This window comes from Lithobates pipiens, unplaced genomic scaffold (genome assembly GCF_037356315.1).
Source record: "Lithobates pipiens isolate NorthernLeopardFrog02 unplaced genomic scaffold, aLitPip1_a1.2 Scaffold_18, whole genome shotgun sequence".
Taxonomy (NCBI): domain Eukaryota; kingdom Metazoa; phylum Chordata; class Amphibia; order Anura; family Ranidae; genus Lithobates; species Lithobates pipiens.
The window spans coordinates 31075717-31103334 of NW_027507758.1; the positions used below are offsets into that span (position 1 = coordinate 31075717).

General features: G+C 44.3%; 1 protein-coding gene across 3 annotated transcripts in view; it reads left to right on the forward strand.

Moving 5' to 3' along the window:
- MTIF2 (mitochondrial translational initiation factor 2) overlaps nucleotides 1-27136 on the forward strand; it is a 54327-nt gene extending 27191 nt beyond the window's left edge. The window contains exons 8-15 of one of the 3 annotated variants that reach the window (XM_077485524.1): nucleotides 357-481; nucleotides 3559-3763; nucleotides 7050-7299; nucleotides 12119-12259; nucleotides 15788-15952; nucleotides 21938-22078; nucleotides 23652-23839; nucleotides 25701-27136. In XM_077485524.1, the coding sequence (XP_077341650.1) occupies nucleotides 357-481; nucleotides 3559-3763; nucleotides 7050-7299; nucleotides 12119-12259; nucleotides 15788-15952; nucleotides 21938-22078; nucleotides 23652-23824 (1200 nt within the window). In that variant the 3' untranslated portion in view covers nucleotides 23825-23839; nucleotides 25701-27136. The remainder of the gene's footprint in view (nucleotides 1-356; nucleotides 482-3558; nucleotides 3764-7049; nucleotides 7300-12118; nucleotides 12260-15787; nucleotides 15953-21937; nucleotides 22079-23651; nucleotides 23840-25700) is intronic. The other 2 variants (XM_077485525.1, XM_077485526.1) reach the window with 2 other exon arrangements.
- Nucleotides 27137-27618: the final 482 nt, after the last annotated feature.

A 27618-nucleotide genomic window follows, 5' to 3' on the forward strand; every position in this document is an offset into this window, starting at 1 on the left:
GTTAAAATGGCTGCAGCCAGACTCAGTGGAGGGAGATCTCTGCAGCATATTTGGCAAGTACAGAATCACAGTATATATAAAATATGCAAAGTGATTGGAGGGAAGCTTCAGAATGGCAGATGTTTTTATTACAAATTATGACAGACTGCAGTTCCTCTTTAAGGGGTAAGGAAAGCAGAAGGTGAAAAAACTTGTCCTGTCTTCTAATTTTAGTCATTTTTGAAGGACCAATTATGAAATAAGATTGTCTTGGATTGGTTATTTTTTTATACTATATGTTGTATCTTCTGCTTTAATAAAGCATCCCTTCCATTTGCAAACCATATGATTTCTTTCTGTTTATGACTCGCCATCAGGGGGAGAATCTTCAGGCCCTCTCTGAAGCCATAGTGACGTTAGCGGAAGTGATGGAGCTGAAGGCTGACCCCGCAGGCTTGGTGGAAGGAACGGTTATTGAATGCCGGACAGACAAAGGAAAGGGGTAGATATAGCGCTCTTCTTCATCACTACATTCCAATTACTCAAATGACTCTCTGAGCTGGCTATACATTACGGAGCTGATTTACTAAAACTGGAGAGTACAGAATCTGGTGCAGTTGTGCAGGGCAGCCAATCAGCTAACTTCAGCTTGTTCAAGCTTTGACAAAAAAAAAAAAAGGACACTGATTGGCTGGTGGGATGATTGTCGGAGGGTTGGCGGGACGATTGTCGGAGGGTTGGCGGGACGATTGTCGGAGGGTTGGCGGGACGATTGTCGGAGGGTTGGCGGGACGATTGTCGGAGGGTTGGCGGGACGATTGTCGGAGGGTTGGCGGGACGATTGTCGGAGGGTTGGCTGGTTGTGTGCAAACGCATACGTAGGCCACGCACACATGTTGGTGTCTGTAAATCTTCTAGGAATAGCAATAATTCCAGCACCAGACCTCCTGTAAAAGGTGACCTGTAAAGGCTGTTAAAGCTTTGCCTATGGAGATTTTTAGGTACTGTAGTTTGGCGCTGCTCCACAGGCCTCCACAATCTTTGTTTGGGGGGTTCTAAGTAATTTTTTTTAGCAAAAAAAAATGATGATGTTTACATTTAGGAGATGCTACATGGTCTCCTTGAGGGTAGGGACCGATGTGAGTGTGCAATGTAAAGGGATAGGGTCCGGGACAATTGTAGACACTCACTCAGGTTGAACTGGATGGACTGGTGTCTTTATTCAACCTTACTAACTATGTAACTATGTAAGAAGTGTCAGAATAGGCTTGGAAGGCAAGTGGTTACATTTTTTCACATACATATAGAAATTAGAATTTTTGCTAAGAACCCTATCTAAACGTTCCATATTTCCTGAAAGCAGATACCTTGGGGAATAAAAATGGTGGCTTTTGGAATTTTTACGTCGCAGGATATTTGAGGAGCTGTTTATCCAATGCAAATTTTTAAGGAAAAAATACATAAAAATTAATTTTAGTGCACACAAACAAAATATAATACCCAATTTTATGGTTAAATATAAATTATGCTCCGTTGAGTAAATGGATACCAAACATGTCAAGACACAAAATTGCGCATACCCATGATATGATGACATATACGGTACCTAAAATGTCATTGGTAATGGTTAAAAGCCTTTACAGGCTATCAGTTTAGAGTTAATTGTGACTGATGGCTCTAGAATTATTGCTCTTACTTTGGCATGTGTGGTGCAACTGCTGTTTACTACACAAAGACCTACACAAACGTTTGCATTTGTGTGCATGCATGGGGGGGATGTAGACATTTTTATTTTTTATTAAACTTTATTTTAAAGTGGAGTTCCGCCTGGGGAAAAAAAAGTGTAAAGTCTGCAGCTACAAATACTGCAGCTGCTGACTTTTAATATAGGGACACTTGCCTGTCCAGGACACCTGTGATGTTGGCACCCGAAGCCGACCCGTCCCGTCCCTCGGCTCCAGGTGCAAGCGCTGAAATCCTTACTAAGGGAAACGGGAAGCGAAGCCTTGCAGCTTCACAGCCTGTTTCCTAGTGCGCATGCGCGAGTCGCACTGCGTGTTCTGAATGGGTCTCTGCTGTCTTCTGGGACCTGTGTGTCTCCCAGAAGGCGGGGGGGGGGGGGGGGGCGAACATTACATAGTTTTCCCGGAAGTGGGAGCAGATACCTGGATTTGAAAGGTATCTGTTCCCCCCTCCCCCTGAAAGGTGCCAAATGTGGCATGGGGGGGAATACGATCCGCAAAATTCAATTTCTGGGTCGAACTCTGCTTAAAGTCCAGACCAAACACAGCAGTCTGGAGGCCAGATCCAGCCTTTATCTGGCCATTGGAGCACTATTCCTCCCATTGACACCAATGATGGGGCGCTATTCCTCCCATTGACACCAATGATGGGGCGCTATTCCTCCCACTGACACCAATGATGGGGCGCTATTCCTCCCACTGACACCAATGATGGGGCGCTATTCCTCCCACTGACACCAATGATGGGGCGCTATTCCTCCCACTGACACCAATGATGGGGCGCTATTCCTCCCACTGACACCAATGATGGGGCGCTATTCCTCCCACTGACACCAATGATGGGGCGCTATTCCTCCCACTGACACCAATGATGGGGCGCTATTCCTCCCACTGACACCAATGATGGGGCGCTATTCCTCCCACTGACACCAATGATGGGGCGCTATTCCTCCCACTGACACCAATGATGGGGCGCTATTCCTCCCACTGACACCAATGATGGGGCGCTATTCCTCCCACTGACACCAATGATGGGGCATTGTTTACTCTCATTGATGCTGGGGCAGTTCCTAATCCCACCGTCTGCAGTCCGACCCCCTCAAAAACTGAAGGGCAGTAAACTGGCCCTTTGTTTGGAAAGTTTGGAGACCCATCTCTATAGTGTGTACTTGTCTCAATCCAGAGCACGAAGTGTAACTTCTCTCCGCTGCTCCATTCCTCTGCCATCAGCATAAATCACTTCTGACAAATTTTCCTGACACCAAGAGAAAAAAGGTGACCGGGGAAGGATCTCCAGTTGATTCACAGCCTCTGCTCTCTTCCTGTGTGCTATGTGAAGGGGGAGGGGGGTTGTCCCTTCCCTCCAATGAGCTCTCACTGAATTTGCAGAAATGTAACTTCAGCTCTCTGCCAGCTTTTTGTTCTGAAAGCTCAGACAAGCTAATAAATTCTGCACTTTGAGCAGCCGTAGAGAAGAAAATGCTTCAGGTGAACAGGTACAACTTATGTTGGAGGGATGATTTTTTTTTTTTTCCCATCTGTGCGTCACCAGTCACTTCACTGGGTATATGTGCGGGTTTACAACCACCTTCATTGAGAACACTGAGTGCCCAAATCAAGGTGGGACAAGCGGACCTCTCCCTTGTCCTCAGTGTTGAATCTCCCCATGTATGGCAGCTCTTAGTGATTCCTGATTTCTGTGTAGCTTACATGCATACAGACTGTTCTTGTGTAAGGAGGAGCTCTTTGGCCATCATGTAGACCATATTTGTAAAAATGATTCTGTGCATGATCGGAACCCTTGCCTTCACTCTTTTTTTTTTTTTTTTTTTTCCAGTCCAGTGACTACAGCCATTGTGCAGAGAGGAACCCTCCGGAAGGGAGCGGTGCTGGTGGCGGGGAGGGCCTGGGGGAAGGTCCGGCTGATGTTCGATGAAAACAACGCCATGCTGAGCGAGGCGGGGCCCAGCATGCCTGTGGAGATAGTTGGCTGGAAGGATCTTCCATCTGCTGGAGATGAAATCCTGGAAGTGGAATCCGAGGTACAGTAATTATATATATATATATATATATATATATATATTATTATTATTATTATTATTATTATTATTATTATTATTATTATTATTATATATTTTTTTTTTTTTTTTTTTTTTTTTTTTTTTTTTTACAAACCTTACATTGGTCAGGTTTATTGGGGATAGAACTTTATGGTGTACTCGAAGGAAGTTGCATAATCAACATTTAACTACTTCAATACCAAAAAATCGAAATTCAGTTGTATTCGTGACAAAAGCATCCTAGTATGTAGTAGCTACAGACATGAAATATGATCAAAGTATACAGTTGTGCTCATAAGTTTGCATACCCTGGCGGGATTGATGATTTCTTGGCCATTTCTTCAGAGAATATGAATAACACAAAAACCTTTCTATCACTCATGGTTAGTGTTTGGCTGAAGCCATTTATTATCAATCAACTGTGTTTACTCTTTTTAAATCATAATGGCAACAGAAACTACCCAAATGACCCTGATCAAAGGTTTATATACCCCGGTTCTTAATACCCTGTATTGCCCCCTTTAACATCAATGACAGCTTGAAGTCTTTTGTGGTATTTGTGGATGAGGCTCTTTATCTTCTCAGATGGTAAAGCTCCCCATTCCTCTTGGCAAAAAGCCTCCAGTTCCTGGAAATTCTTGGGCTGTCTTGCATGAACGGCACAATGGAGATCTCCCCAGTGTGGCTCAATGATAAGGAGGTCAGGAGACTGAGATGGCCACTCCAGAACCTTCACTTAATTCTGCTGTAGCCAATGGCAGGCCGACTTGGCCTTATGTTTTGGTTTATTGTCATGTTGGAATGTCCAAGTACATCCCATGCGCAGCTTCCTGGCTGATGAATGCAAATGTTCCTCCAGTAATTTTTGATAACATACTGCATTCTTCATCTGGACCAATTTGGACCAAGTTTCCTGTGCCTTTGTAGCTCACACATCCCCAAAACATCAGCGATCCACCTCCGTGTTTCACAGTAGGAATGGTGGACCTTTCATCATAGGCCTTGTTGACTCCTCTCCAAATGTAGTGTTTATGGTTGTGGCCGAAAAGCTAAATTTTTGTCTCATCACTCCAAATGACTTTGTTGCAGAAGGTTTGAGGCTTGTCTCTGTGCTGTTTGGCGTATTGTAAGCGGAATACTTTGTGGCATTTGCATAGTAATAGCTTTCTTCTGGCGACTCGACCATGCAGCTCATCTTTCTTCAAGTGCCTCCTTATTGTGAAACAGCCACACCACATGTATTCAGAGAGTCCTGTATTTCACCTGAAGTTATTGGGTTTTTCTTTGCGTCCCGAACAATTTTCCTGGCAGTTGTGGCTGAAATTTTAGTTGGTCTACCTGACCGTGGTTTGGTTTCAACAGAACCCCTAATTTTCCACTTCTTGATTAGCGTTTCATCTCTGCTGATTGGCATTCTCAATTCCTTGGATATCTTTATATCCATTTCCTGTTTATACAGTTCAACTACCTTTTCCCGCAGATCCTTTGTCGATTAATTTGCTTTCCCCATGACTCAGAATCCAGAAACGTCAGTGCAGCACTGGATGAAAGATGCAAGGGTCTGTCAGGAGCCCAGAAACTCACTGACCTTTCATACACACACACCAATTACAAGCAAACAGATCACAGGTGAGGATGGTTGTGTTATCATTCATAGGCTCTGAAAAATGGCCAAGAAATCATAAATTCTGCCAGGGTATGTAAACTTATGAGACCAACTGTGTGTGTGTGTATATACTATAATATAAATATAAAAAAAAAAAAATATATATATATATATAGAGGAGAGGATATATATATGTAGAGGAGACGGCAGGTAAACAGGTACAACTTATGTAGGAGGATTTGTTTTGTCTCTGTGTATCGCCCAAGGCCACTCACTTCTCTGGGTATATGGAAGGGCTGACAACCACTTTAAACTTCAGCTTTAACTGCATTATGTCCCGTAGGCAGGTTGCAGATGTGACTCTTCTGTCCGGCGGAGCTGCCTGGGTAACAAGACCATCTGAAAAGATTTGATTTCCTATTCAACGCACTAAACTGTCAGTGTTCTATTGTAATAAAAAAATATATATATTTACCGACCACTTTATTAGGTACACCTGTTCAATTTCTGAGTATTTCAAAAACTGATCTACTGGGATTTTTCACACACAACCATCTCTCGGAATTACAGAAAATGGTCTGAAAAAGAGAAAATATCCAGTGAGCGGCAGTTGTGTGGAGGAAAATGCCTTGTTGTCAGAGGAGAATGGGCAGACTGGTTACAGATCATAGAAAGGCCACAGTAACTCAAATAACCACTCCTGACAACCAAGGAATGCAGAATACCATCTCTAAACACACGACACATCGAACCTTGAAGCAGATGGGCTACAGCAGAAGAAGAACACACCGGGTGCCAATCCCGTCGGCTAAGAACAAGAAACTGAGGCTACAATTTGCACAGGATCACCAAAGTTGGACAATAGAAGATTGGAAAAACGTTGCCTGGTCTGATGAGTCTCGATTTCAGCTCCAACATTCAGATGGTGGGGTCAGAATTTGGTGTAAACAACACGAAGACATGGCTCCACTCTGCCTTGTATCACCAGTTCAGGCTGGTGGTGGTGGTATAATGGTGGGGGGGGGGGGATTTTCTTGGCACACTTTGGGCCCTTTAGTACCAATTGATCATCGTTTAATCACCACGACCTACCTGAGTATTGTTGCTGACCATGTCCATCCCTTTATGACTACAGTGTACTCATCTTCTGATGGCTCCTTCCAGCAGGATAATGCACCATGTCACAAAGCTCCAATCATCTCACCACTGGACAATGAGGTCCCTGTACTCCAATGGCCTCCACACTCACCACATCTCATCCAATAGAGCACCTTTGGGATGTGGTGGAACGGGAGATTGGCATTATAGATGTAGAGCCGACAAATCTGCAGCAACTGCGTGATGCCATCAGGACACTATGGGCCAAAATCTCTGAGGAATGTTTCCAACACCTTGTTGTATCTATGCCAGGAAGAATGAAGGCAAGAGGGGGGGTCCAACCTGGTACTAGCAAGGTGTACCTAATAAAGTGGCGTGTGTGTAATAAATAAATAAATGTGTGTGTATATGTATATGTATGTGTGTGTGTATGTGTGTGTGTGTGTGTGTGTGTGTGTGTGTATATATATATATATATATATATATATATATATATATATATTTATAATATGGATAGAAGGTGTCTGTTATAATAACATTGAACCTGTTGCTCTCACTTTCCAGCAACGGGCCAGAGAAGTTGTTGATTGGAGGACGGATGTAGAGGAGGAGGAGAGGGTCCAGAAGGACCTGGAGGTGATCTCCGCCAAACAACAAGAGCACAGAGAGGCTCACAGGAAGACACTGGATACTTTCTATGGCATGAACTGGAAGCAGAAAATTTCCACCTTGTATAAGGCCAAGAAGCTGGTAACCCAGAGAACATCGGAGAGGATGACGGATGACAACCCCACCGTCCCTCTAATAGTAAAAGGTGACTCTCCATGTGATCCTTTCTACATATCACTATATTATATTACTGGGAAGATGAGCTGGATTGAGGGGGGCCGTGCAGGTCATCCTCCCACCTAAAACCAAGGGCATTGCCCAGGCTGTACATTATATATTCCACACTGCTGTGCTACACAGTGTACACTTCACACAGCTCCACTCTGTACATTGTGCTATACATTATATAATCCACACTGCTAAATCTGTACACTGTGCTGTGCATTATATATCCCACACAGCTCTGTGCTACACAATGTACACTTCACACAGCTCCACTCTGTACATTGTGCTATACATTATATAATCCACACTGCTAAATCTGTACACTGTGCTGTACATTATATATCCCACACAGCTCTGTGCTACACAGTGTACACTTCACACAGCTCCACTCTGTACATTGTGCTATACATTATATAATCCACACTGCTAAATCTGTACACTGTGCTGTACATTATATATCCCACACAGCTCTGTGCTACACAGTGTACACTTCACACAGCTCCACTCTGTACATTGTCCTATACATTATATAATCCACACTGCTAAATCTGTACACTGTGCTGTACATTATATATCCCACACAGCTCTGTGCTACACAGTGTACACTTCACACAGCTCCACTCTGTACATTGTCCTATACATTATATAATCCACACTGCTAAATCTGTACACTGTGCTGTACATTATATATCCCACACAGCTCTGTGCTACACAGTGTACAGTTCACACATGTTCATCCGCTGACACCCGCTATCCCATAGGGATGCATGTATGTCCGTATTTCATCCGAAAACGGATGGATGAAATACGGACATACGGTCCGCATGTGTGAAAGGGGCCTTGCTGTTCCCGCTCTGCCTCTCCGCCTTGTCCAATCAGAGAATGTTTTGGGCCACATCAGAGGGCTCCGCGGGCCACATGTGGCCCACGGGCTACTAGTTGGCCACCCCTGCTGTACACTTTGCTATACATTACATACTCAAATTTTCCTAATCTGTTCACTGTGATGTACTGGACATTATAATCTCATATGCTATATAGTATATACTTCACGCAATTCCACTCTGTACACTGTGCTATACATTATATATTGCGCTCTACTCTGTACACCAGGGGTAGGCAACCTCAGCCCTCATGCCTCTGCCTCTAGGAGTCATGCCTGTGATTGTCGGGGTCTTGCAATGTCTCATGAGACTTGTAGTTTCAAAACAGCTGGAGGGCCGAGGTTGTCTACCCGTGCTGTACACTACATATTTCACTGTACACTGTGCTGTACATTATATATTTCCCTGTACACTGTGCTGTACATTATAAACTCTGCACAGCTCCACTCTGTACACTGTGATGTACATTTTGTACTTTATATGGCTCCACACTATACACGTTGCTGTAGGTTGTATACTCCACACTATACACGTTGCTGTATGTTGTATACTCCACACTCCTATTGTCTCCTGTGGCCCATCAGGCGTGCCGCAGGTTGTATCCATTATCGCAGTGCCTCCTGTGTCCATAGGGGGCAGACTTTTTTTCTAGTTAGTAAATACATGCTCTTCAGAAGCAACATTTCCTTGATATTGTCTGTCCACTGCCAAATATTCCTCCATCCCCCTGGGAGTCGGGGCTCGGGCAATACTGCACATGAGTTGGCTGCCCTCTACAGGCTATAAGGGTTAGTGCGCCTTCCTCACAGGTCCTTTTTAACCACTTTCTGACCAGGCTTTTTCTGTCACTTTTTTGTTTTACAAGTTCAAATCAGTAATTTTTTATTTTTTTTGCTAGAAAATGACTTCTAACCCCCAAACATTAGGCCTCTTTCACAGGGGCGGCTGTTCTGCTGCTGTTAAAAGCAAAGGTTTTTTTTTTTTTTTTATTATTTTGAAATTCCAAGACTCCAGGCACAGCGATCGCTTGCAGTTGTACATTGCGATTAGCTGCGTTTTACATGCGGCTGCGTTGGAACATTCTTGCCATTTTTAAAGTGCTCCCTGTTGCTTTTCTTTGCTCGTTGCCGCTGCTATCCGCAGGAGAAATGGTATGCTGCGATTATGTGCAGAGAGCCGCGCTAAATCGGTCCTGGACGCAGTCAAATACATTTTTTTTTTTCTAACCTCACAAAAATACATGTAACAACACTGTCGCTAAATGCAGTGTGTGAATGGGGCCATAGGAAAGCATTGTGTGAGTTTAGGTGCGGTAGATAACTTCATCTATCCACAGCTAAAAGCTGAATTCTATCCGCCTGTGTGAAAGGGGCCTTATAAATTGAGTGAGACCATAGGGGAGAGTACAAGATCCAAGATTAGCCTGTCTGAGAAGCAAATCAACAATGAATAACACATGCACTGATATATTTATTTTATTTTTTATTGTTACACTGTTTTAACATTTTTCTTTTTATCAATTTTATTTCTAATACAAGGAATGTAAACATCCCTTGTAATAGAAAATAAGGATGGCGGGTCCTCTTTATGAAGAGATCTGGGATTGAAAAGCCCCCAAATCCCTTATTTTACCTTTTTCAAAGCAAAAGATCAAAAATTATTATTTCTTGTTATCTACAAGCCTAGACCTGAAGTGACTTCATGACGTCACTTTGGTCCTCCAAGACCATAGTGGCAATCAAAGAGTGCTAACTCTTTGATCGACTATGGGAGAAGACAGCCGCACCGCCGAATCGTTTCTCAGGCGACCCTGCGGCAACGGTAAGCCCAAGAAGCACCTTTTTATAAAAGCAAAAGATCACAAAGCATATATGTATATATATTTTTTTTGATCTTTTGTTTAAAAAAAATAAATAAAAATGTACTTTTCAGCCTGGATGGGAAGTGATGTCATGATGTCGCTCCGGTCCTCCAAGGCCATGCAGTCGATCAAAGAGTGTTTGATCACCTATGGGAGCAGCCGGCCGCACCGTCGGATCATTTATTGGCAGAACTGACAGACAGCCTGAGAAACAGTGGCGTCCCCTCCTGCCATTTCGGAAACTGTTCCAGCGGCTCATGAGCCGCTTAGACTGGTTTTATGAGAAAGCCAGCCGCCTGCCGAAAGAAAACAGTACTGGGGTCATGTCTGATATCTTCAGCCATAACCCTGGTAAACCACTTGCAAACCACAACGTGTATGTATGTGTATAGATATAGATATATATAGAGCGAGAGAGAGGTGTGTGTGTGTGTGTGTGTGTGTGTGTGTGTGTGTGTGTGTGTGTGTGTGTATATGTGTGTATATGTATATATATAGCACTGACCCCCGAAGGAGCTGCTGGTTTTGATGGGCTTTACCGTTACCTTCTTCCGCTCGCTCCTCGTGTCTAGGGGTTTCCCGTGGTAGATGGCCCAGAAACTTAAGACCCCTTACACACCAAGGGCATTTTGCAGGCGCTATAGCATTAGAAATAGCGCCTGCAATCTGTCCTCAAACTGCTGCTCCTTTGTCTCCAATGTGAAAGCCAGAGGGCTTTCACACTGGAGCGGTGCGCTGGCAGGACGTCAGGGAAAAGTCCTGCCAGCAGCTTCTTTGGAAGCGGTGAAGGAGCGGGGTGTTTACCGCTCCTCCACCGCTGCTCCCCATTGAAATATACCACCGGCAAAACGCCGCTGTTGTGGCATATTGCGGGCTGTTTTAATCCTTTCTCGCGCCACAAATCTGACGGTAAAACGCTGCTATGGGCGCGGCAGTGTGAAAGCCGTCTTGGAGACTGACGACAGATCCGCTTAAAGGGATTTTTATTTGCTAAAACGTAGTTAATGAACAGTCTCTTAGTATAGGATCAGAGGGTTAGGTGAAAAGTCCAGGCACTTTTAGTGTCAGTCAGTAATAAAGAACTTGCTTACTTTGAATAAATCCAGAGAATGGGCATTCACAGCTGGATGTTCACTCTAATTGGATAGTCCTTCTCCCACAAGGCCTAGCAGCCAACAGGGTGTTTGAGTCGAAAACAAGTCCCTGCCAGTCCCTCCCTGTTGTAGAACATGAACAAGGAAACTAGAAACTTGTAGAACACTCGTGTGGTACCAGTAACTTAGGTCCTTGAGCTTTACCAGGCTCTTGCTAAGAAGTCAACCCTTGCATGGCCTTCTTCTGAAGAGTCCTCCCCTGGATAACTACGAAGTTGCTGGGCCTCTCCACAACTGGAGACGGCACCGGACCACTTCCAAATCCCTTCCTTAGTTTCCTCGCCTCGGGCTAGCCAGCCCCGAGACGTAAAGTCTGGTGGATCCGCACCCCAGGCCATAGGCCTCCTGGGGGCTGGTCAGGAGGACCAGGACCATGGAGTCAGAACATACTTCTGGACTGGAACGCCGAACCACATGACATCCGCATCTTAAGTACCCTCTCCCAGAAAGCACAGCAAGAGTGACACTCCTACTGGGCTGGCTCCAAGAGAAAGTCACCCAACCAGACCGTGTTTCCATGCCTGCCAGAAGAGACAGCGCCCCCCCCCATGGCCAGGCTGAACACCCTATAGTCCAGTCAGACTGATGCTGAGGTCAAAATTTTAGAATAATTATACCCAAACCAAACTGCAGTTCAGGTGTCACGTTAAATTTCAAAACACATTGCACATGCTCTTCAGGAGATATAGATATAGCGGCTTGCAAGTGGTTAATAACACATGTTGCAGATTTCATTCAGTTTCCTTTTGGTACGGTGGCGTGAAAGGGATTGAAAACTGACTGAAGGAGGGAAGTTGCCAGCATTGTGAACCGTATAGATTAAAAACTGATTATCAGATGATTAAAGCTGCATGAAAATGTCATTTACTAATTTTTCTCCTCCTCCATTTCCTTGTCTAGGAGATGTAGACGGGTCTGTGGAAGCCATTCTGAATGTCATTGACACATACGATGCTGAAGAGGAGTGTGAGCTGAACTTGGTCCATTTTGGCATCGGGGACATCAGTGAGAGTGACATTGTTCTGGCAGAAACATTCAATGGTAATTTATGATAAGAGAGAGGATTTATTTTATCTTTTGGATGTGGATGTGAAAATAATCAGCTTGGTGTTAAAGTGTATCTAAACCCAAGAACAAAAAAGTTGATAGCATTGCAGCTTACTGGTCCTTAGATGTGGAAGCTTCATTCATAAATTTTTTATTTATTTTTTTGTTACATTATTTTGCCTTTTATTTTAACCACTCCCCCCCCCCCCAGCCAATTGTCAAATGACGGCTGGGTGTGACCTTCATGTGGGCGTGCTGCGAGGTGATCTGTCACCAGCTGTGTCCACACTACACAGCCAATGACTGATCAGCGTACTGACCCTCTGCCGGTACCATGTGATCGCTGTGACCAATCACAGTAGATCACATGATTATTGTGAAGAATGAATGGCTTTGATTCATGCCATTCATTGTGTACAATTGTGTTGCTAGCCGTGGTTAGTCACAATGATCATGTGATGCAGACATGGGCAAACGCAGCAAATGTTAAAAGAAATTGTGCAATAAATGTAATAAAGAAGAAAAAAACATATATATTATATTTTTAATTTATATATATATATATATATATATATTTATTAGAATACATTTTTTATATAAAGTTGTTCTCATACGTTTACATACCCTGGCAGAATTTGATTTCTTGGCCATTTTGCAGAGAATATGAATGATAACACAAGCGTTTCTTTCACTCATGGTATGGTAAGTGTTTGACTGAAGCCATTTATTATCAATCAACTGTGTTTATTCTTTTTAAATCACAATGGCAACAGAAACTATCCAAATGACCCTGATCAAAAGTTTACATACCCCAGTTCTTAATACCCTGTATTGCCCTCTTTAACATCAAAGACAGATTGAAGTCTTTTGTGGATGAGGCTCTTTATCTGCCCATTCCTCTTGGCAAAAAGCCTCCAGTTCCTGTAAATTCTTGGGCTGTCTTGCATGAATAGCACGTTTGAGATCTCCCCAGAGTGGCTCAATAATGAGGTCAGGAGACTGAGATGGCCACTCCAGAACCTTCACTTTATTCTGCTGTAGCCAATGACGGGTCGACTTGGCCTTGTGTTTTGGATCATTGTCAAGTTGGAATGTCCAAGTACATCCCATGTGCAGCTTCCTGGCTGATGAATGCAAATGTTCCTCCAGTATTTTTTGATGACCTACTGCATTCATCTTGCCAGCAGTTTTGACCAAATTTCCTGTGCCTTTGTAGCTCACACATCCCGAAAACATCAGCGATCCACCTCCGTGTTTCACAGTAGGAATGGTGGACCTTCCATCATAGGCCTTGTTGACTCCTCTCCAAATGTAGTGTTTGTGGTTGTGGCCAAAAAGCTCAATTTTGGTCTCATCACTCCAAATGACTTTGTGCCAGAAGGTTTGAGGCTTGTCTCTGTGCTGTTTGGCGTATTGTTAGCAGAATACTTTGTGACATTTGCGTAGTAATGGCTTTCTTCTGGCGACTCAACCATGCAGCCCATCTTTCTTCAAGTGCCTCCTTATTGTGCATCTCGAAACACCCACACCACATGTTTTCAGAGAGTCCGGTATTTCACCTGAAGTTATTTGTGGGTTTTTCTTTGCATCACAAACAATTTTCCTGGCAGTTGTGGCTGAAATTTTAGTTGGTCTACCTGACCGTGGTTTGGTTTCAACAGAATCCCTCATTTTCCACTTCTTGATTAGAGTTTGAACACTGCGGATTGGCATTCTCAATTCCTTGGATATCTTTTTATATCCCTTTCCTGTGTTATACAATTCAACGTCCTTTTCCTGCAGATCCTTTGACAATTCTTTTGCTTTCCTCATGACTCAGAATCCAGAAATGTCAGTGCAGCACTGGATGGATACACTGGATGCAAGGGTCTGTCAGGAGTCCAGAAACTCATTGACCTTTTATACACACACACTAATTACAAGCAAACATATCACAGGTGAGGATGGAGTATGTAAAGTTTTGATCAGGGTCATTTGGGTAGTTTCTGTTGTCATTAGGATTTCAAAAAGAGTAAACACAGTTGATTGATAATAAATGACTTCAGCCAAACACTAACCATGAGTGAAAGAAAAGTTTTTGTGTTATCATTCATAGTCTCTGAGAAAAAGGCCAAGAAATCATAAATTCTGCCAGGGTATGTAAACTTATGAGGACAACTGTATATATAATATAAATTAAATATATATTGTCACCCTAGGACAGGTAGTATGTAAGGATAGCATCACACATCACACATCCCTCCCTGCAAAATAAGGGACAGTGTTTTGTAGTCACGGAGATAGCAGGGAACAACGCTAGCTGATAACAGTCCAGGGAGTAGAGCACCTGACCACCTTGCAGCCCAGCATGTCGGCATCAGGGCTTTGAGCAAGGCTGATCTTTTGAAACTTCTATCAGTAACAGAAACTGTTTTATTAAAGGAAACAGTAAAGGTTGCCATTCTCAGGCCTTGTATGGATGCCATGTTACATTTTTAGTTACTGTATACAAAGTCGGTTAATAAAAGATAAACTATTGTATTCAAAATAATGTGTTCTCTCCAGCAATTTATAATGCTATATATCTTTTTATATCTTTTATAACTATAAATGTTTATCTGCAGTCTATTTGGGGGTTGCTGACTTGGGATGCCGTCTGTGTTCATCAAGGGTGTTGTGCTGCACCCAGTATTTTTGCACTGTGACATGTGTTTCCATGGCACAGGTAAGTTGGCTGTTAGCGCCATGGAAATGCACAACACTAATCCAAGGTGGGCATCATTCAGGGCAACCCCAGCATCCAGAAGGGGATGAAAGTCGACCTACTTCATGACCTGCTTTATGTCCTTCCCACTGCCCTGCTGCAGGTACTGTAGGATTTGTGGGTGGAAGGGTAAGGGGGACTAAGGACTCTTAAGAGGAAGGGAATGAAGAATCCAAGGGGAAATAAGGGAATGAAGAATCCAAGGGGAAATAAGGGACTGAGGACCCTGATGTGAAAGAAAGGGACCGAGGACCCTGATGTGAAAGAAAGGGACCGAGGACCCTGATGTGAAAGAGAGGGACGGGAGGACCCCGATGTGAAAGAGAGGGACGGGAGGACCCCGATGTGAAAGAGAGGGACGGGAGGACCCCGATGTGAAAGAGAGGGACGGGAGGACCCCGATGTGAAAGAGAGGGACGGGAGGACCCCGATGTGAAAGAGAGGGACGGGAGGACCCCGATGTGAAAGAGAGGGACGGGAGGACCCCGATGTGAAAGAGCGGGACGGGAGGACCCCGATGTGAAAGAGCGGGATGGGAGGACCCCGATGTGAAAGAGCGGGACGGGAGGACCCCGATGTGCGGGGGGTTGGAACTGAGGACTCTGATATGCTAAAGGGGAGGGGGGCTGAGGACTCTGATGTGAAGGTAAACACCATTTTAGACTGTTATAAGCAACCTTTAGAGATGCTTCATGATATACTGTTAATTTATGTAACAAATTAGCATACCAAAATCTCCCCTCCTTTATTCATCAAGTGTCTTGTTTCTTATTCTCCAGGTAGTGTTTATGGATTCAATGTAAATGCAAACAAAACTGTCCAGCAACTCGCAGCTAAGAAGAACATCCCCATCAAACTCCATAAAATCATCTACCATCTTATTGAAGACCTGAAGGAGGAGCTCAACAGTAAACTGACCCCAATAACAGAAGAGGTTGTGAAAGGTGTGGAGAACGTTCTGGAAGGGACCTTTCATCATTTATGTCAGGTGCTCCCAACCTCAGTACTCCAGTACCCCCAACAGGTTATGTTTTCAGCATTTCCTTCACCTTGCACAGGTGGTTTAAATCCACGTCAGTGGCTTGGTATTATCTAAGGTAAATTCCCAAAAAGCCTGTTGGAGTTACAGTATTTTGAAGACTTAGGTTGGGAATCACAGCTTAATAGATTCGAATTAGATAGGAATGACTGAGGATGTGCTGGGAAGTTTGTAACCTGTAGGCGGGATGCAGCTTATTGGGATTTAAGATTGCGACATGGCTATAAGTGTATCGGCGGCACTGTTTGGTGAAAAGCGCATTTTATCATAAATGCAGTAAAATGTTTCTTTGTATATGCAGCTGCTCTGGCAACCGTCATGGTCAAGTAGATTGAGTATAATGCCGCGTACACACGATCAAACAAGCGGGTGGAAAAGTCCGGCAAACTGAAGTTGCTTAGAAAGTAGTTTTGCACTCCAATCTTCCCACCGGACTCGCATTTCGGTTGACAATCCGGCCGTGTGTGTGCCAGTCCGCCGTACTTTTGAAAGGAACAGACTTTTCCCGCCCGGAGAAAAGTCTACTCATTTTGAGCGGGTCTCCAGGTAGGCGGGGCCCGCGAAGGACACGTTGCTGGCCCCGCCACCTGGTATGGAATTAAAGGGGAACCCCCAACGCCAAAAAAAATCGGCGTGGGGTCCCCCCAAAGTCCACAACAGACCCTTGTCCGAGCACGCTACCCGGCCGGCCAGGAAAGGAGGGGCGAGCGAGCGCCCCCCAGCCGTTCCAGGCCGCGTGCCCTCAACATGGGGGGTGCCTTGCCCCCACCCCAAAGCAGCTTGTCCCCATGTTGATGAGGACAAGGGCCTCTTCCCGACAACCCTGGCCGTTGGTTGTCGGGGTCTGCGGGCGGGGGGCTTATCGGAATCCGGGAGCCCCCCACCCTATGTGAATGAGTATGGGGTACAATGTACCCTTACCCATTCACCTGTAAAATAAAGTACAAAAAAAACAACACACAAGATAAAATAATTTATTCCAAAGCTCCGGGGGTCTTCCGTCTTCGGGGGTCTTCTCGCCGGACTCCTCCGCTATCTTCTTATAGCTCTTTTGCTAGCGGAGGAGCCCGGCATTCTTCTTAGTCGCCGCGGCCTCTTCTTCCGACTTCGGGGGTCTTGTCCCCCTCTTCGGTTCTTCTGGCGGGCCACCACGCCTTCTTATAGCTCTTTTACAGGCGGTGGCCCGGTCTTCTGTCGCCGCCGCCGCCTTCCGTTCTTCTTTTTCTTCTTCTTCTTCTCCTCCTTCTCCTGGAGATGTTGACTCGAAGCTCTCTCCGGCCGCAATGCCAGGGACGCGCTGCGCGGGGACTTATATAGGGACAAGGGGTGGGGTCATCGGTTGTTCTTGCACCATCGCTCACAGAACTCCCTTTTATGGCGACCAATTATTGGTTGTTTCATCTCTAAAATACCCCCAAAAAGCACTATTTGTGGGGATACATTTTGTTTGGGTACAACATTGCATGACCACGGACTTGTCAGCTAAAGCGACGCAGTGTCGTATCGCAAAAAATGGCCTGGTCAGGAAGGGGGTAAATTCTTCTGGGGCTGAAGTGGTTAAAGTGTTCGGGTTTGACTTGAAAAGGTGGCAACCCTAAAGACAACAGTGGTGGATGATCACAGGATCCTCTTTATGGTAAAGAAAAATGGATCGTGCCGTACAATGGCCTGTTTCACTTGCATGGACCGCTCCTTTGAACACATGATGTAGGTTCACAGCAATAGATTTCAAATGCAAATACTACACTTAGAATCAACTCCAGACATTTTGCCTGCTTAATTGATGAAGAAATAGTGAAGGAGTAGCCCACACCTGGCCATATAACAGCTTTTGGTTCAATTGTCCAATTACTTTTGGTCCCTTGAAAAAGGGGGGGTGGTTATTAAGAGCTGTAATTCCTAAGCCCTTCCTCCAATTTGGATGTACACCCTCAAATTAAACCTGAGAGTGTGCGCTTTCAAACCTTATCCGTTTATATAACTATAGCTTGAATATGTTTTGGTAACTACCTGAAAAAAACGAAAATTGTGCCTGTGTCCAAATCGCTTTAACTGAAAATTGCACGGTCATGCGACGTGGCTCCAAAACCAAATTTTCGTCCTTTTTTTTTTTTTCCCACAAATAGAGCTTTCTTTTGGTGGTATTTGATCACCCCTGCGGTTTTTATTTTTTGCGCTATCCCCCAAAAATATATAAAAAAACATTTTTTTCCCTCAGTTTAGGCCAATACGTATTCTTCTACATATTTTTGGTAAAAAAAATCGCAATAAGCGATTGGTTTGCGCAAAAGTTATAGCGTTTACAAAATAGGGGATAGTTTTATGGCATTTATATTAATACATTTTTTTTTTTTTACTAGTAATGGCGATCAGCGATTTTTATTGTGACTGCGACATTATGGCGGACACATCGGACATTTTTGACACATTTTTGGGACCATTGTCATTTATAAAGCAATCACTGCTATATAAATGCAGTGATTCCTGTGTAAATGACACTGGCAGTGAAGGGGTTAACCAGTGGGTGGCAATGTAGGGGTTAAGTGTTCCTAGGGGTGTGTTACTAACTAGGGGGGGGCTGGGCTTTCATTTAGTGAACACTGATCTCTGCTCCAATCACATGGAGCAGAGATCAGCGTCACTAGTTGCTAGGCAGAATAGGGAAATGCTGTTTACAACAGCATTTCTCCGTTCAGCTGCTCCGCGAGATGATCGCGGGTATGCCTGCAGCGATCGAGTCCACGGGACCCGTGACCGGACTCACGGGGGTCCCGACCGGCACGTGAGCGCGCCGCCGGCGGCGCGCTCACGATGACAGGTCGGCAATAAAGATTGGACGTACCTGTACGCCAATATGCCTGCCCGTGACATTCTGCCGACGTACATCAGCGTGCGCCGGTCGGGAACCGGTTAAACACCATTACAGCTTACCACTTTAGGTGTACACAGGAGGCCTAGTGCTAGGATTATGTGGGGAAAAAATGATCTGCACTCCGGTTGTTGCTCTTAAAATGTCTTCATTTTATTGAATAGCCACAGTGGACAAACGCAGATTGTCAGTTGATGTGTTTCAGCCTATAAGGCCTTAGTCATAACCACATTACAGACATAAACATTCGAAGTAAATAGCAGCTCTAAAGATCACAGGCTCCAGCCATTAATTGTCTTGATTGACCGCAGGCAGTTATCCAAAAAAGAGAATCAGCTGCAATACATATAGGGTGATCCATGTGTATGCCACTAATTTTCACACATCTTGTGGTGATAATATGCACATGTATGCATATATTCATACACGTATACACATATGCATAAGAAAACGCACCATAAAATTCAAAAAACATTAAATAAAAAAGGTGAAAATAATAATCTAGGTATGTGAAAAAGACCCCAGAAGAGAAAAAATAAGAGGGAAGAAAAAAAGAGAGAGGAGGCTCTGGGGAGAGGCATTCTAATGTAAGTGCAAGTCCAGATCCCACCTCAGGTTTAACCCCTGAGGTGATCTAGTTTTTAATCTAAAAATCCACCATGCTTCTCTCCCCAGTAGACATCTCTCCCTATCACCTCCTCTTTTAAGTTCTCTTTTCTGGGGTCCTTTTCACATGCCTGGATTATTATTTTCACTTTTATTATTTAGTGTTTTTTGAATTTTGTGATGTGTTTTCTTATGTATACGTGTATGAATATATGCATGTGTGTGTACATACATGTGCATATTATCACCACAAGGTGTGTTAAAAGTAGTGTGGCATACACATGGATCACCCTATATGTATTGCAGCTGATTCGATTTTTTTTTTTTGGATAACTGCCTGCGGTATCAAGACAATTAAAGGATGGAGCCTGTTATCTTTAGAACTACTATTTATTTCAAAGTTTTATGTCTGTAACGTGGTTAAGAGTAAGGCCTTATGGGCTGAAACGTGTCAGCTGACAGTCTGCGTTTGTCCACTGTGGCTACTCAATAAAATGAAGACATTTTAAAGTGGTTTACACCCAGTACAACCACTTTTACCTACAGGTAAGCCTTAATATAGTGCTGGAAATATCTCCTAAACCTCCCCGTTTTAGGAGATATTTACGAAAAAATGGCGAGTGCCTCATCGGCGCATGCGCACTTTAGAATGGGCACGTCGTGCAGTTTCTAATAGGGATCGTGCCGTGATTGGCGGCTCCCACACGCATGCACCAGAGTGACATCACGCGACTCCGGCCAGTCACAGAGCCAGACTTCGCAGCCACGGAAGGAAGGGGGTGAAAATGGACGCTCGCTGCTTGTGGGGACAGCGGTGACATCGAAGGCTTCGGTTTCAGGTAAGTGACACATAATGGGCTGCTATGCTTTACCTTTGCAGGGAAATAAAGCGGAAGTAACCCCCCCCCCAGGGTTTACTTCCTCTTTAAGAGCAACAATCGGAGTGCAGATAATTTTTTCCACATTACTCAGCCAGCGACTGTGGATCGAGCACCTGGGAGTTGTATCTATGTGTTGTATGGGTAGTAGCACTGACTTTTCTGTTTATACTAGTGATAGAATAACTGCCTGTGATCTGATGTTCGTGGTGATGCATCATATGTGTGGGATAATCGCTGTTTGCATGCGTGCGGGACTGTTGCTTTAATTGCTGTCACAAGGAATGTAAACATCCTTGTGACAGCAATGGGCAAGTGACAGGTACTCTGTATGGAAAGATGTGAGGGTCTATAAGACCCCAAAAATCCCTCCTCTGCCCTTTTTTAAAAGCATTCAAAACACCAACATCCAGTATTTTTGAATGCTTTTGATTTTTTTCAAAATGGCGCAGTTGACATCTGGGTAAACCGGAAGTGATGTCAGGTCATCGCCTCAAGGTTACCATAGCCGAGAGCCGACCAAAGCTGATCTGGTCTTTGTTCTGCTGGTCACTAGGGTCTCTCAGTGGGACAGGAAAGCCTGAGAAAGCTGAGGGGGGGGGGGGGGGGGGACATCTTCCACTGCTTGTAAAAGAAATCCAGGGGCTAGTTGGCCACTAGTATTGCTTTTACAAGAGAGCCAACTGCCGGCTCTAAAATAAAAATTAAAAAACAGTACCGGGATGATGCCTGCAGCTGGAGGTATCATCCCAGTATAACCACCAGAATACCAGCGATATATGAGAAGTGGATATACCATACCTGAGCAATGTCCCTGGAAGCTTGAAATCACAGAAATAGACACCACTACTCCAGTGATCTCCACTACCTTCTGGGTCCTGTGCTGAACAGCTGGCCTGATGCATTGTGAACAAAGGAGGTCTGCCGTTCAGTGCGGACCCTGTTCTGAGAATATATTCAGAAAATGCAAAGCAAAGTGTTCTCTGAATGAATGAGGTAGAGAGACTGTGACATCACTGCCCTGCCTCTCCATCTCATCCAATCAGAGGACACTTTGCATTCATTCAGGTAATGAAAAGCATTCTCTGAATGGTTCCTGCGGTGAGCATCTGACCTTCTGTGCTCGCAATGCATCAGTATGGGTGCTCAGCTAAGGACACGGAAGCTAGTGGTGATCAGTGGAGCATCGGTATGAGTAGATATTGTATAGACAGGACCTCTTTAAATTTTTGAAAGGAAAAGAACATTTACTGGCATACATGTCTCAGACGAAACCCTAAACCTAACTTTGTATAGAGCAGAGCTATGCAATTAGCAGACCTCCAGCTGTTGCAAAACTACAAGTCCCATCATGCCTCTGCCTCTGGGTGTCATGCCTGTGGCTGTGAGAGTTTTGCAATGCCTCATTGGACTTGTAGTTCTGCAACAGCTGGAGGTCCGCTAATTGCATATCCCTGGTATAGAGAATGATTTACAATAATCTCCCTTATCTGAGCTCCGCAATGGACCATTAATCCTCAGTATTGTGTTCTTCTAGGAGAAGCGTCTGTCCTGGCTCTGTTTGATGTCACTGTGGGGAAGAAGGTCACCCAGGTGGCGGGGTGCAGAGTTCAAAAAGGCGCCCTAGAAAAAAAACTGAAATTTAAACTAAAGCGCAATAATAATGTTATATGGACAGGTAAGTACTGAGTCTTCTACTATTCTAAAAGTGTATTTCCATCTTTTTGCAGACAAATTGGGATAACGTCTACTTTATATTTGTTACAAGTCCCCATCAATATAGCATACATTAAAAAAATATATATTTTAAAATTGCTGTTTACCTTTTTTAGATGCTCTTTTAGGATAACCCCAGCACTGAAAAATCCTACTTGGCTCTCTTTGTTTGAGGGGACTGGAGAACAATGTTTGAAGTATTAAAGAGGAAGTAAACTCTGATGAGTTTACTTCCTCTTTCATTCCCTGCAAAGGTAAAGCATAATGGATTCCTCGTACTCAGGAGAAGCAGCAGAATTTATTTTGGGTTGTAATTCCACATATAACCATGGCATGTGTGAGCAATATATCATTTAGTGACAACTTTGTGTAATTTTTTTTTTTTCCTTATGTTGTGACAAAAAAATTTAATATTCAGTGGGCTCAACATGCCTCTCAGGAATTTCCTTGGGGTGTCTAATTTCCAAAATGGGGTCATTTGGGGGGGGGGGGGTTGTACTGCCCTGCCATTTTAGCACCTCAAGAAATAAACTAAAAGCTGCGTAAATTCCAGAAAATGTAGACTAGTTTGTAGATGCTATAACTTTTGCGCAAACCAATAAATATATGCTTATTGACTTTTTCTTTTTTTAACCAAATAATACATACATTTTGGCCTAAATGTATGACTAAATTTGAGTTTATTGGATTTTTTTTTTTATAACAAAGTAGAAAATATCATTTTCTTTCAAAATTTTTGGTCTTTTTCCATTTATATTGCAAAAAGATCGCAGAGGCAATCAAATACCATCATAAAGCTCTATTTGTGGGGAAAAAAAGGGTGCAAATTTCGTTTGGGTACAGCATTGCATGACTGCGCAATTACCAGTTAAAGCATCGCAGTGCCAAATTTGTAAAAAGTGCTCTGGTCATTGAGCAGCCAAATCTTACGGGGCTGAAGTGGTTTAGACTCCTTTCACACTGGGGCGCTTTGCAGGCGCTATATCGTTAAAAACAGCGCCTGCAAAATGCCCTGAAACAGCGGCTCCATTCACACCATAGCTTTACGCTGGCAGGGAGTCGCAAAAAGTCCTGCCAGCAGCTTCTTTGGGGCGGTGAACTACTTGCAATAAATGGGCCGTTCCGGCAAAGTGCTGCCGTAGCAGCGCTTTACGGGTGGTTTTAACCCTTTTTCAGCCTCTAGCGGGGGTTAAACCCCCCCCCCCGCTAGCAGCCGAATAGTGCCGCAAAAATGACGGTAAAGCGGCGCTAAAAATAGCGGCATTGTACCGCCGACGCCTGGGGCAGCTCAGTGTGAAGGGCTCTGAGTCTCCTTTCTTCTAACCTAATATTGTGACTGTGTGGGACCTTAGAGTAAACCGTTTATTACAGTTACTGAAGACACCTTTGATATATTTGTACATTGTGATCATATCCCCCTCTAACAAACCTATCGAGGAGTTTTCTCAAATTTGACTGCAAAAAAATTGAAAATACACTTTAAATGTCACTATTTCCCTTTGATGACATTCGCTAAAATGAACGTTCCTCTGCAGGCTGCTTATCATCTCTGAAGCACCACAAGAACGACGTGCAGAGTGTGAAGACCGGGGTAGAGTGTGGTCTTAATCTGGATGACGGTGATATTGAAGTAAAAATTGGAGATGAAATAATTTGCTTTGAGGAGAGGACGATACCGAGGAAAACATCTTGGGATCCCGGATTTTAATCAGTCCTTTTCTTGGTAAATGTCCTTTTTGTTATAGACTGAACTGACCTACAAAACATGATAGATCTTATATTGAGGTTATAGAGGGATTCCAGGTATGGAATTTTTTTTTTCCCATGAGAATTTTATTTAAGTGCCATAGGAGTATGTGGCATGCAGAGTTCAGGGGTGCGCCATGCCCAGGGTTCAGGGGTGCGCCATGCCCAGGGTTCAGGGGTGCGCCATGCCCAGGGTTCAGGGGTGCGCCATGCCCAGGGTTCAGGGGTGCGCCATGCCCAGGGTGCAGGGTTCAGGGGTGCGCCATGCCCAGGGTGCAGGGTTGAGGAATACACTAAGTACAGAGTGCATCATTTAGAGGTGTACTAAACCCCCCCCCCCCCCCAAAGCTCCCTCTTATTTCAAATCTCTCCTACCTGGCCCGGCTCCTTTTTACCTTCCTGTGTATTTGGCTCTACTACTCATGTATTCAGCTCTAGTACCTCCCTGTGTAGGTGGTTCTGCCTCTCCTTGCAGGGAGGTCAATATTCTCTCTCAGATTCTGGAGATCTGTCCCTGCCGTGAGTGCGTGCAGGGAGCCGCTAAGAGCAAAGCTGGATAGACATTCCCTTTAAATAAGCTGTTGGGTTTAAACAGCCATGCTTCCTAGGTAGGTCCAGGTTACTGTAACTGTTTTCAGCCCCTTGCACACAGGGAGTTTAGCCCTGGTGCATGGAGGGCTAATGCTGTTTTTTTTTTTTTCCTTGCATGTGATTGGGTATTCTTTGTGAAGCTTTCCCTCTTTTACTAAGCTCTGGGGCAACTGCACTTACAGTGCATAGTATATTTTCTATTTTCCTTTAGTAAATCAACCCCACTGTCTCACCCTGCTCTGCACATGCTCAGTTGCTCTTCATTTTTAGGCACTGCCAGGTTTGTAGAAGCTGATCTCCTCACAGCCTTAAAGCGGATTTAAACCCTCCTATCCTTTACAGCCAAGAAAGCTGCTTCTGTTTGATCTGCAACTGTCATGGCATTGCACATGTGATCTGTTATGACACCAAACGTTTGACAGTTTGGTTGAGGACAGTTGGCAATTCCAGGAATGTAACCGTTCATTTGATGGATTTAGTTCCGCTTTACGATTTACTGCTGTTCAGGGGCTCTGGGCTTCAGCAAAATGGCAGCCTCCAGCAAGAAGAAACCGGGGCAATGCTGGAGGCAATTTACCGCTCACACTAATGCTGGTAGAATAATTATTAATGTGGAATGTATGTTCCTTGCTCAAGAACATTGTTTTTTTTTTTTTTTTATCAAGTTGTTATGGGTAAAGTTCCATTTTAATAAAATTGATGGAAATAAAATACATTAAGGGCAATTTCACACTGGGGAGGTGTGGGCGTCGGCGGTAAAGCAGGGCTAAACATGCCACCTGTGCCTTCTGCCTGCATCTAAATGCTAGTTTGCTTGCACATGATTGGATGATAGAAATCAGCAGAGCTTCCCCTCAGATCTAGGCAAATGCGCTTACAGTGCACGGTATATTTGCCTTTAGTAAATCAACCCCAGTATGTTACTGGATTTTAAACAGTATAGCGCAGGGGTTTTAAACTGGTGGCCCTCCAGCTGTTGCGAAACTACAAGTCCCATGAGGTATTGCAAGGCTGACCGTTACAAGCATGACTCCCACAGGCAAAGACATGATGGGACTTGTAGTTTCGCAACAGTTGGAGGGCTGCCAGTTTGAGATCCCTGGTATAGAGGATTGTTTTTTGTTTTTTTAACGTGTTACATCGCTATACCTGAAAAAGGAACCAGCCTGAAGTGATTTAGCAGGACTTCATTTGCTGAATAAAGTTCCACTTTAACCGAAAGCCGTCATATTTTTGTATCTTCACAGGGAATTTTTCGATAAATCTCTGGTAACCTCTCCAGCTCTGGCCTTCGTTGTGCATAAGAAGAGAGGCTCTTCGTTTGTTTCCTCCAAACCAAACACGATACCGCAGGGGCGGGCACAGAGCAGGGGGGCAGATCTATAACAACCAATCAGAGGCCAGCTTTTGTTGGCCAGATTATTCTGCCAAAAAATTCAATGAAACCTGACCAGATGTTATCATTTATATCTCTGCACCTTCAGATCCTCCTAGAGATTGCAAAAACGAGTTTAGGAAGAAGAATGGACTTGCGTTGGATATCTTCATTCAAGCTCACTGTGTCCCCAAAGTAAAAAGGAATACCAGGACTGTGCATATGATAGAAATACACACTGCTCTGATCAATGCTTGTCTGTGGCATCTGGATTATTAACGTACATCCTGCTCACATCTTATGTCTGTAATGCTTGTCACATCATTGCTGTCTGCAGACTCAATATATTGATAAATTTATAGGGGCTTTTTCTATAGGTCATTGAGAATTCGGTGGACACTAATCCCACTCGGCAAGAGAAATCGAAGGTGAATTCTGATTGGAAACCCTGTCGCCAGACCTTTAATTTCAAAACAATGTATTTTATTAACCTTATTTATCCATCAAAGTTTCCCTTGCATCCAAATGGCCTAAGACTGCTACTGGGTGCTGCCATCTTAGATGGGAAACCAGCAAGACGTCATGACACTCTATTGCAGTGATGGCGAACCTTGGCACCCCAGATGTTTTGGAACGACATTTCCCCATGAAGCTCCACTACACTGCAGAGTGCATGAGCATCATGGGAAATGTAGTTCCAAAACATCTGGGGTGCCAAGGTTAACCAAAACTGCACTATTGCATTCCCCTCCTGTTATGCAGGGTAGACAAGGGAGAGGAGCTGGGCCAGCACCTGGATACTCCCAGAAGAGAGAGGGATGTGCTAGGGAATAGCGATCAACTCAAGCGTTTTCACATCCTAGTCCAAATGCATGTGAGCAAGCCTGCAAGGAAGCCGTCACCTGTATTGGGCCGGTCGCCTGCAGCCATGGCATTCCCTGCCCTGCAGCTACATGCATACATGAGACTATGGGGTGGGGAATGCCCTGGCCACAGATGATCGCTCCAGTACAGTCCCAGCTATCTGACGGGCTCGCTCACGTAGATTTGGACTAGGATCCGAACATGCCTGAGTGCACCCCTACCTGGGAATTGCCTCTTCATGGAGTAGTTACATTTTCTAGCAAGGTCACAGGCACATTACAAGAAAAGGAACCGCTGCTCCAGGTGTATAGAGATAAGGCTGATTGGAGTATCTTGCAGAGTGCTAGCCCCGGCCCGCCTCCGTGGGAAACTTGGAAAGAAGAAAGAATTGGCTGCACATCCAGAACTTCCGATTGCCTTTTATTTTATTTCACAAAGATAACACCAAAGACACCAACTGTGGTTACGTAGACGTGTTTCACACATACATATTGTGCTTAATCCATGATTAAGCACAAGATGTATGTGTGAAATGTGTCTACGTGACCACAGTTTGGTGTCTTTGGTGTTATCTTTGTGAAATAAAATAAAAGGCAATTGGAAGTTCTGGATGTGCATCCATTTCTTTCTTTCTTCACAGGCATATTGCAGGGGAATAATGTCTTAAAGGGGTTGTTAACCCTTGTGGTTTTTCACCTTAATGCATTCTATAAGGTGAAAAGCCTTCTGTCATGCAGCAGCCCCCCGTGCCCCCCGTTTTACTCACCTGAACCTGGTCTTTCTCCCTAGGGATGAGCACATTAGCTCTATCTGGTGTCTTGTGTCCTAATTGAATAGATTGAAAACAGCGCAGCCATTGGCTCCCGCTCCTGTCAATCAAATTCAGTGGCGGGGCGGGGCCGAGTCCTGCTTTCTGTGTCAATAGA